General features: G+C 38.1%; 1 protein-coding gene across 1 annotated transcript; it reads left to right on the top strand.

The window, feature by feature from the left end:
* The first annotated feature begins 5050 nt into the window (after positions 1–5050).
* On the top strand, positions 5051–8136 carry LOC131940416 (uncharacterized). The gene is made up of 6 exons (XM_059299022.1): positions 5051–5071; positions 5188–5234; positions 5384–5409; positions 5607–5629; positions 6662–6738; positions 7317–8136. The coding sequence occupies exons 2-6, from the start codon at positions 5195–5197 to the stop codon at positions 7535–7537; spliced, it is 387 nt and encodes a 128-aa protein (XP_059155005.1). The 5' UTR covers positions 5051–5071; positions 5188–5194; the 3' UTR covers positions 7538–8136.
* Positions 8137–11661: the final 3525 nt, after the last annotated feature.

Raw genomic sequence — 11661 nt, 5'->3', positions numbered from 1 at the left:
AGGACAAATGATCTCAGGACAAATGATCTCAGAACAAATGATCTCAGGACAAATGATCTCAGGACAAATGATCTCAGGACAAATTATCTCAAGGACACCCATCTACACACACGATATAAAACTATCTCAAGAACGTTTAACTTTTGAACTGGTGCCCTTCAATATCTGAAGATAGTCACACGTTAGGGTTTATATATGAATCTAATGCCCAGTGAGGACCTATGTTCGCTTCGTGTTTTCAACTAAGTCATTTTTTTTCTGTAATTATTTTCATTTTAGCTTAATAAAGAGTTGAATTATATATAAGACATTGTTTTGATCTTTACGTCCAACTCACCTCACAGAACTACAATCCTACATACAACGATGATTGAATCCCGCCAACAATATCCGTATGTTTTTTTTACTTCTCTTGCGTAACCCAAGTAAAAACATAATACTCTTTAATACGGGGCACTTTCCTTATATCTCTGTCGTTCTACACATAAAGCATATGACAATGTGTTCTTTTAACATTCCTTTCTATACGCTTAGAGTTGAGATACAGCGAAACAGAGACAAAAATAAATTAAATAAATAAAAATAACTGCTTTGTCGTATAGATCCTATCTGGGCACAAACCTTGATAAAAATAAATATTATTTACATGCTTGACCGTTTTCTTAAACTCTCTCACCTTGCTTGACAAGATCTTTGTATTCGAATTAAAAAAAATAGTTTGTTTATTTAAAAAATGTAATTGCCGACTTCTACTTGATATATTTCGTTTGATTTAAACATGACTTAATCGCGTGTGTGGCAAGGGAAGTAAAAAGTTTTATTTTAAAAGGCAGTCAAACCAGTATGGGTTATCCCAACAACAGAACGGTTCATTTCACTTATTACACAGGGCGTGAAGATACAGTTGATACTGTAGCTTTACCAGGGCGTGTCTGTCGCCTTTTCGTGGGTATCGGTGTGTCTGAGTGTGTCTGTGTGGGTATGTGTCTGCCTGTCGCTATAAAGTTGTGTATGTGTGTCGTAACCTGTGAAAACGCGTTTGTGTTTCTAGGTGTATGTGTATCTGTGCAGGTGTGGAGGTATGTGTGTGTCTCTCTCTTTAACGCCGTGTATGTGTGTCTGTGTGTGTGATTCTGTAAAGGCTTAGGTGTATATGTGTGTGTCTCTCTCTTTAACACCGTGTCGATGGGTCTGTGTGTATATGTTTGTGACTCTATGTAAACGTTTGTATGTGTTTCTGTACGGGCGTGGACACGTGTGTGTACGTGTGTATATGTATGTGTGTGTGTGTCGGGTTTGGTCCACACAGATTTCCCCTTTACCTGCCATAGTGCTGACCAAACTATCCCTTCATATGCCCCGGGTCACTGAAACAGGTGAACTCTACTTCACCTTCCCCACGGAATGTGAGGTTCACACAGGCCCTTTACTTTACTTTTAGAGCCTGTTGGTATTGGGGATATAGAAGCTCATTGATTGTACAGGTGTATGTGTGTGCGAGCAAGCAGATGTGTGTGTTTTGGTAGGCGCGGGTGTTAAATGGTCGAGCTAACCGACTTTCAGCGACTGAGGGAGATGGGGGGGGGGGGGGGGGGGAGGGAGATGAGTGGGCATTAAACTTGTCTGGATGACATAATGCATTACGCCCGCGCGGTCCTCTCACATTAATTATCACTAATTAATTAATGCAGGACTGACTGCCCGTTTCTGCTGTTGACAGTGTACATTTTTATAAAAGTTTCAAACTTGCCTACGTTCGATGCCAAGTCAGCATTACGAAGTCTTTAAGTCTTGATGCCAAGTCAGCATAACGAAGTCTTTAAGTCTTGATGCCAAGTCAGCATAACGAAGTCTTTAAGTCTTGATGCCAAGTCAGCATAACGAAGTCTTTAAGTCTTGATGCCAAGTCAGCATAACGAAGTCTTTAAGTCTTGATGCCAAGTCAGCATAACGAAGTCTTTAAGTCTTGATGCCAAGTCAGCATAACGAAGTCTTTAAGTCTTGATGCCAAGTCTGAATAGCAAGTATTTATAAATAAGGTACTTTATAATACATACATTAATACAAGTGAGTTCAAGCTTGGGACATGTACTTTTAAAATAAAAAAAAAGGTTGTTAAAAAGAAACTGTGACGTTAATGTAATTTTAACGCATGTTCGTTACGACCTCCACCCCTACCTGTGCTCCGCCTATTCCCCCTCACCCCCATTCTCCCCCTCCCCCGTGTCAGCTCGAATCCCAGGACCGTTAGATTGTTCAGTCGCTAGATCTACATTGTGACTCATCCCAAGCCAAAAAGGCTTATGGGACAGGCCGTCGCTGGTGCGATAAAAGGGCCGGTAACCGATGAACTCGGTCCTTTTTACACTGACCACTGCCCATGCTCAACGCACCTGCACGCTGACTCCCACCCTGGGTATAGGTGCGCCAAAGAAATGAGCAGTTATCGCTTGTTTACAGAAGATATTGGATTATTTTAAGAAAAAGTTCCCTTTTCGAACTTGACGGACCACGGAAAAGTGAAGTAGAGTTCACCTGTTTCTGTGACCTTCTTTCGGCATATGAATAGATAATGTGGTCAGCACTATGCCCAGCCGCCTTTACTTTCCCTAACGTAAGCTAGGTACCCATCAGAGCTGGGTGGACTCAGGGACGTTCTACTGAATGGAATCCGAATTCAACTTAATGCAACCCCACTTTACCTCTACTAGCAAGGGCCAATCATCTCTATTCAAACATAATCATCTGCCAACTGTTTATTAGTTTTAACCTACAACAACTTTAAAAACAAGCAGTTTTGATTTTTTTTAAAAATTAGCAAATAATTGAGATCAGCAACATTACTTATGGCCTATGGGCCAAAGCAAAACACGGATTCTGGTTTCTAATTAATTATCTTTAAATTAGTAACATTAAGTTTCTCTCTCCAAGGTTAGCCAGTCCCATGTTTGCTTAAAAAATGTGTAACTTATCCGGTAACCTTTGTGTGGTTTTGTTTTCAGATAAGGTCAGTTGCCCAACAACCAGTGTGATGAACTGTATTTGTTTACAGGCCGTACGTTTGTATTCACAGTCGCAGTAGAGTCAAGCTAATATATTTCTAGACAAAGTGCAGATTCAACAGCTTATTTTTGTGTACAGTAATTTTTTTTATGCGGCTAATAAAGTCGTAAATCTTTTTAATTCGAGCCTCTAAATTTTTTATTTTTTGTCTAGCTAGTTGGGGAAGGTGCGCTTGTTGACATTAAATGACGGTGACATTTAGAGAGTATACGGTACACGCTGTTGTGTTTTGGTGGTGAATAATGTGCCACATCTTGACAAGTAGAGAGATTTAAGACTGGGCTTAAAACTAGGCGAATAATTGTTAGGTTAGCAAAATTAGGAGAGGTCATCATTCAGGACAATAAAGAGGTCAACATTCAGGACAACAGAAAAGTCAACATTCAGGACAACAGAGACGTCAACATTCAGGACAACAGAGAAGTCAACATTCAGGACAACAAAGAAGTCAACATTCAGGACAACAGAGAAGTCAACATTCAGGACAACAGAGAAGTCAACATTCAGGACAACAAAGAAGTCAACATTCAGTACAACAGAGAAGTCAACATTCAGGACAATAAAGAGGTCAACAATCAGGACAATAAAGAAGTCAACATTCAGGACAACAGAGAAGTCAACATTCAGGTTAGTAGATAGGTCAACTTTCATGACGACAGTGAGGTCAACATTGAGGACAACAAGAAGGTCAACTTTTAGGTCAGCCGCCTGGACAACAATTAGTTTGACAGACAACTTGTTTACATGCCATAGGCACAACATCCTACAAGACGATATCGTAATATATCATACACTATCGCAATATATATATATATATATATATATATATATATATATATATATATATATATATATATATATATATATATATATACAGGGGCGCAGCGAGGGGGGGCGGGGGTGCGGAACGCACCGGGTGACACCATTTAGGGGGGTGACACCAAGGCAAAAAAGAGCAAAATATATAGAGAAAAACTTGAGGGGGGGGGGGGGTGCAAAACGAAAGTTTGAGGGGGGGGGGGGGCTGCAAATCGAAAACTTGAGGGAAGGGGGTGCAAATCGAAAATTTTAAAGTTTGTCCCCGTGAAGGGTCGCTACGCCTCTGGGGGGGGGGGGGGGGTGACACCATTAAGTGCCGCACCGGATGACGCCCGACCTCGCTACGCCACTGTATATATATATATATATATATATATATATATATATATATATATATATATATATATATATATATATATATATATATTTATACATATATATATATATATATATATATATATATATATATATATATATATATATATATATATATATATATATATATATATATATATATATATATATATATATATATATATGTATAGCCTTTGTGTGGTTGACCACATGAGGTCAACCAGTACTCCGCCACAATTATGCTAACCTTCAAGTGAATCATGACCCCCCACTCGTAAAATTTGTTTGTTTTTATTCTCCAAGTTATAATGAGAAAACATTTTTCGTTGAATGCGTCAAGATGTCAGGACCCAGAGTGCCGCCTTTTGCGTAATTATGACAGACAGAGCCCTGACGTCACTCGCTACAGCTTTTTACAGCAACTACTCCTTTGAGAAATAGGTTATTCTTGTTTCGCTTTATCGCAAATTTGCTGCATACGCTTTTTTTACGAAGCGTATAAGTAATGTTGTAAACAAAAAAAAAACAATACTCAGCCTTTCCGTTTAACCGAATGTTTATGTTAGAGTAAATACTAACTCCTTCCCCCCCCCCCCCCCCCCCTTAAGCTCTGTTTTTTTTAAGAAAAGAAAAAAAAACACCCCCGCCCCGTTAAGCTCAAAACAACCCCGGAAGTTTGGTTATGTCATCAATCTTGTCCTCCTCACCTGACTCCCCCCCCCCCCCCACTCCCACACCACCACAGGTAAATGTCCTGCCGAGTCTTATAAAACGGCTGGACACTCGAGTTCTGGGACCATCAGGCGAACAGGTATCAACTAGAACATTTACACAGGTAGACGTTGGGTTCTATTTATCTTTAAATGATTTGTAGTGATTTTTAACTTGGTCCCACCACTGTGTAGACGTACTCAATATAATCATTTATATTTCATTTTCTTAACTCTACAGTATCAAGATGACATCCATTGCTATAATTGCACTCATGCTTGTTCTCGGTAAGTAAAGAAGATCAGATATGTATTTCTCGTCTATGTTAACAAAGACAAAGGTTGTATCACAGTCTACAGAAAACAATGTTAGTTTTATGACTGTTAATTTATTTGAAAAATACATATTAATTTGCTATTTTTTGTTTTGCTTTCAGTTGCCCCATCCTTTCAGCAGCCCAGGGTAAAAATTAAACTTTTAAATTCTTATCCAACTTTAAAAGTCTAATTTAATTATGATAAAAGTTGTGAAATTTGAGCTCGACTACTGTTTTTTTTTAAAAACTTTTTAGCTAAATTTTTATTTTACTTCATGAACATTTAGATCTTATGTGCATTTATTTATATTAAAGATTAACGTGAACATTTTTATAATTTCAGGGTGATTATAGAGGTGGCGATGGGTAGGTCATATTTTTTCCCATGTGCTTTTTGTGGACTGTCCAATTAGTTGTTATATGTCCTTTAATTTAGCATATATATATTTCTTTTATAAATGTAACAAAAGAACGTTAGCTAGTTAGATTTGATTGCGTAGCCTATGTATTTATTTAGAAAATACCCCTATTTCGGAAAGAAGGGGGGAAGGGTGCACCCCCTCCTCCAAAAGAGATGCCTGAAAGAAACTCTGACCGATCATTTTTAGACTGGTGGAGTGGTCTGCGTTTAACACGTCAATGTTTTAATTATAGATGAGTCAAAGTTGTGTCAAACAGTGTATTCAACAGAACGGTGATTTTTTTTAGGAATAATTTTGTAATCGAATTATAAAGGTCATAGATTCGGTCACAAATTGATAGTCACAGATTCTACGACTAGACAGCGAGTCAGAGTCACTAAGCAATAGTGATGTGCGGGAATTGATAGATTGACTTGACAATTGAGTCACTGTAGAGAGCCATGACACCTTGCCAGTTGTGACTTGACAATTGAGTCACTGTAGAGAGCCATGACACCTTGCCAGTTGTGACTTGACAATTGAGTCACTGTAGAGAGCCATGACACCTTGCCAGTTGTGACTTGACAATTGAGTCACTGTAGAGAGCCATGACACCTTGCCAGTTGTGACTTGACAATTGAGTCACTGTAGAGAGCCATGACACCTTGCCAGTTGTGACTTGACCATTATGTTTCTGTTATTGTCGTCTCCACACACTACAGCAGTTTCTTCTAGTCCATCTCACCATCTGTGTTTTAATTAGCTATTTACAACATGGATGAACCCTATGATTTTAAAAAATCTAACAGCTTCTTAAATCTAAGTTGAAAAGCTATCTGATAATAAAATCTAGCAAAAACTCAATTCAAATAGTATTTTTACGGAAACAATAAAATAAAAATAAACGATGTAATACAACGGTATATGTAGGCCTATAATGTGTCAACTTTATAGCGACAACAACAGCAGGGTTTGATAACTTAATTTTTTATTATAGAAATCACCATGGCAATGGCGGAGGACCCGTGGGTGGAGGACACAGAGATGGGGACGGCCGTCGTGGAGGAAATAGAGGTAAATTTTATAATTTAAAGTTTTATTCTAAGGAGAAAATATGTGTGTTAGTTTTAGATTAGGTTATTTTATGTGTGTAGCTGCACATAAATGTCATTTACCCGCTCGATTTGAGCAGTGGTAACAGGTTAAATTGCCCAATGTGTCCTTTCTTTAGAGTTGTCGAACCTCGTCACATTTGTTTGAGTTTTCGAACATTTTTATCCTTTTAGAGTTGCCGAACCTTATGATTTCTCTTGAGTTATCGAACCTTGTCCTATCCTTTAAGTTACGCAAACTGTCATATCTTTTGAGCTGTCGAACCTTGCTATTTCCTAAAGTTCTTCAACTTTATATTAACTCAGCCAATTGACATTTATTCCTTGAGTATTATTTATATAATTTAACCTCCCTAACTCATTGAGATTAAACTGTTTTTCGTCATCCTTTTATCATGAAAGCAACTTTGTCTTTGTGTTAAAAAGAACTCATCAGCAAGTTAAGTATACATGAACGTAGCAACTTTTAATGAGACCAATGGTTAACATAAATTGTATATCAACGAGTACAATAGTTTTAAATCTAAATTTTCCAACCAGGCAACTGTGGCTACCTGGCCCCCAACTGCCGCGCCAACCCTGGCGACTACAACGCCGTGTTCAGGTACACCTACGACAGGAAGAGCCTGGTCTGCAACAAGGTCAGCGTTATCAACTCGTGTGCTTTCAACTACGGCCCGGGGAGCAACGTGTTCGAGACCTTGTTGGACTGCTCACAGGCCTGCGAGTACAACAACAACAACAACCACAGGGGATATTAACACAACAACAACAACCACAACAACAACAGGGGATATTCGCACAACTAAACTACGTCAGTGGTAATAAACACAACTAAACTACTACAGGGGATGTTAACACAACTCAACTTCAACAGGGGATATAAGCACAACTAAACCACAAAAGGGGATATTACCACAACTAGATATTGTTTTTCATATAATTTAAGCAAACGTCGTTTTAAATGAATATCCAATTAAAAAGAAATTCATTCAATGTCATTGCTAACAAACCATTTTTTGGCTACATTTCTGTCAATGCTTAAAAGAAAAATAATAAATCGTTAAAGAAAAATGATTGCTTATAAAAGACCAAAGCTAAATAAGCACACATGTTTTTATTCTGTTGTTAGTTACACGATATTTGTATTGTCCCATTTCCGTGGTGTAAATGAGATGTTAGATTGTTACGTTTTATTTTAAGTTCTTACAAAACTAGTTAGTTTTATATTGTGTGGTGTGATTTTCAAGTTTTGTATTTACTTGTCAAGGCCTTCTAACACTTTGGTACTTTGTCAAGTGAAAAACAAACACCTTTTTGAAATAAAATGTCCTTTATATTTTCTCTTCATTATATGTGTACTTTTTTTTTAACAAAATAAAAACAGTTAAACAAATGCTGCTTGTCACTTTTTATTTCATTGTATGTTGAACTGCGTTGATTCTGTTAATTACGTAATATTAATTACGACATAGTCTTATTATTATTATTATTTACATTATATTAATGGCACAGTGGGACGGCGTGGTTTAACGGTAGAGCATACGCCTAACCCCGAAATTCTCTAGTTCGAATCCGGATTCAAGTCTGTAGCACGTTCCAACTTGGGATAGCAACCCATCCAGGGGAGAAAACTCTGAAATCAAACAGGAGTGGAGTCCCTTAGGCGATAGGATTACCAACTCTGGTTAACTTTCGGCAGCTCCTGCGACACTGCTGCTTCCAAGCGGTACAGGTTCTTCCGTGTGGAGAGAGGGGGCCTGATACATTAGCAACATATGGCTATTCTCAACAAAGGGCCAAGACTTTGTACTTTGATTTCCGATACGCTATCATCCAATGGTCTATTAGACTATGTAGCAATATTGTATTAATATTAGCAATAATCGTACAACTAGCTTGAGGCTCACCCAACCTACTGGCAGTTTCAACAGCAACTTAACGGTGTCTAACATTCAGCTTACTCGTGGTTCAACGTTGAACTATCAGCAGCCATTTGGCGGTGTGGGTGGACAGTAGAGCACACGACTGCTAAGCTGAAAGCCTAGAGTTCGGATCCCGGTCTCAAATCTATAGAAAGACCCTGTGTCCACTCAATTCAGATGGGTAACTGACTTACGATAGGGTAAACAAATGGAAGCTTGGCATAGTATTGACCACACTATACGCTTATAGGCCAAGGTAATTAATGAACTCTACTTCATCTGCCCCATGTGTCTGGGGGACTGATGGTAAAAGAAGATGATATCAACAGTTAAGAGGTAGGTGAGTGTCAGTAATATTAAAAATATAAATTTTGACTTGTTGGAAAAGAAAGATTATTTAACCTAAAAAGTCGTCGATTGGGCAAGAGAAATAACAAAAATATCATAGAGAGAAAAATATGAGGGGAAAACATTTTATGAGTAAAATATTTTTGTTTTTAAGTTGTAGCCTACAAAAAAAAAAACAAGCAAAAAAAAAATCTCCAGCTAAAGTGCATATTGTGTGCACAGAGAAAAGGAAACAATGAGTGAAGTTATTAGCATATTTATTAGTCAACATGTTGACAATATTTGCATGCATAAATATGTTGTTTAATTGTTGGGGTTGGGTTGTTTCTTTTTTTAGAATTTGCGTAATAAAGTACATATATTTAGCTGTTTAAAAACGAAAACAAATTGCTTAGAATAATAAATAACATATGCCTACAGGTTTGGGTGGGGGTGCGGTGGGGGTATTGGTTAGGGCAACCTAAAATTACCAGAAATGTTTAAATTCCTGAAGTAGAAAGTCAGAATTTGTACTACCAACTCATCGACGACTTTCGTTTGACCTTGTCCCGACACCACAAATAAATTCTACCCAACTTCTAAATTACTTTATCGACGACCTATTCTATTATAAATTTTTCACATTTTTTTGGTGTAAATTAGTTTTAATTGCCATAAGAATTTTAGAAAAAAAATGTACTTATTTTTCTGTTCCATTTTTTGAGTGGTTTGCGTCTCTAAAATCTGAAATAGATTTCTGTACTACATCAATTTATCTTTTGGTTTCTTTTAAAAAAAGTGGAAGCAAAGAAGGTTTTAATATAAATTAATATTTCTTTGTCTATTTTAAGTTTTGGTATCATTAACGGTTTCATTAAGCATATCTTAATAAATGACGTCACACTCGTAGGGGGAGGGGGGGGGGGGTCCGTAAATTTGTGACGGGGGGGGGGGGTAGGGGTAGGGGGGTTCAGATGGTATGACGTCATACATTTGCATTATATAAAATCAATGTTAGAAAACGAGTTTTAACCGCATTTCGTGTTTAAGAAAAGGGTTTTAATAAATTGTAACAGGAATTGATTAAAATACTCTATGTTGACAGAGTTCAGATACGATTTTGGAAAAAATATCGATGTTTTAAGAAAAAATTCTACTGCAATTTTGAGGGGGGGGGGGGTTTATGTTGAGGTGTGATGCCATTCAGGAGGGGGCGGTCTGGCTTTTTGTGACGATGTGTGACGGAGGGTAGGGAGGGAGGTAACAATTGCCAAATAAAATCTTGACGTAATTTATGTATGCATAGGAAACCGATATATTGCGTTAGTAAATAAACCAGGAGTGGTCTCCCCTAAACTTTCTCGAATATGCTAATACGAGAAAAATGGCCCTTTGAGGAAGGATACAACGGGCGCTAGGTTGATAGTGCTGTCTATTATCTCGGTACTTTAATTTATACAAAAATTTATACAAAATATAGTCATAGGCATATCCCTAAACCATGCACCTAATCTCATTCATGACAAAAATCGCATTTAGAGTTTCTTTCAGGCAACTCTACTTTCCAGTGTCCACCCCGTCCCAGAAAATTCTACCGCCGCCCCCGAAAATTTCAAGTACTCCCACCCCTCTCCGGGGAGGAAAAAGTCTGAAAGAAACACTGGTGTCGCGCTTAGCCACTACCCGAAGAATTGCATTAAAGAAATTGCAAGAAAACCACTTTTTAGATTAGACACATTAATTAGGCGGTAATTTTATTATAGAGTATCGATGAAGAAATTTTTTTTGAGTTGGGGGGGGGGGCTCAGACGTTCTTAAGCGGGGATGGGGCTTCGCCCCTACCCGAAGAATTGTATGCAAGAAACTCTGCACGCAGACCATTTAGATTAGACAAAATTGCCTTTTTATTCAATGTTTACTCGAGAATCAATGACGTCATATTACTGTGTGCACTCTCCGGCTTGAGATTATTTTCTACTCTATGCTAAATGTGACGACGTCATATTTCGTTTTTCGAATTACTATGCATGTTTTTAATTTGCTTGTGTTTTCTCTAGAGCGTTCTTGTCAGATACATCTATCTATCTATCTAGCTGTGTATCTATCTATCTATGTATCTTACAAGAACGCTCTAGAGAAAACACAAGCAAATTAAAAACATGCATAGTAATTCGAAAAACGAAGTATGACGTCGTCACATTTAGCATAGAGTAGAAAATAATCTCAAGCCGGAGAGTGCACACAGTAATATGACGTCATTGATTCTCGAGTAAACATTGAATAAAAAGGCAATTTTGTCTAGTCTTAAAAGTGGTTTGCGTGAACAGTTTCATTCATACAATTCTTCGGGTAGGGGCGAAGCCCCACCCTCGAGAATGAACATCTAAGCCGCCCCCCTCCCCCCCCCCCCAACTAAAAAGAAATGTCGTCATTGATACTCTATAACAGGGGTCTCCAAACTTTTCAGACCGAGGGCCACATTAACTATCAAATTTCAGTTTGGGGGCCAGTTTCTTCAAGGCATGTCTTTGATTTCTGTGGGCAAAGTTCCTCAACCATCACCAACAAACGATTTTTCCTTAGACAAAAAGATCTCCGCGGGCCGGATGAGAGGACTTCGCGGGCCGCATCCG

Source organism: Physella acuta, unplaced genomic scaffold, assembly GCF_028476545.2.
Source record: "Physella acuta isolate Inbredline_101_S28 unplaced genomic scaffold, ASM2847654v3 ptg000316l, whole genome shotgun sequence".
Classification (NCBI taxonomy): Eukaryota; Metazoa; Mollusca; class Gastropoda; family Physidae; genus Physella; species Physella acuta.
Note: the sequence above shows the minus strand (reverse complement) of the source record. Positions and strands in the feature narration are given on the sequence as shown.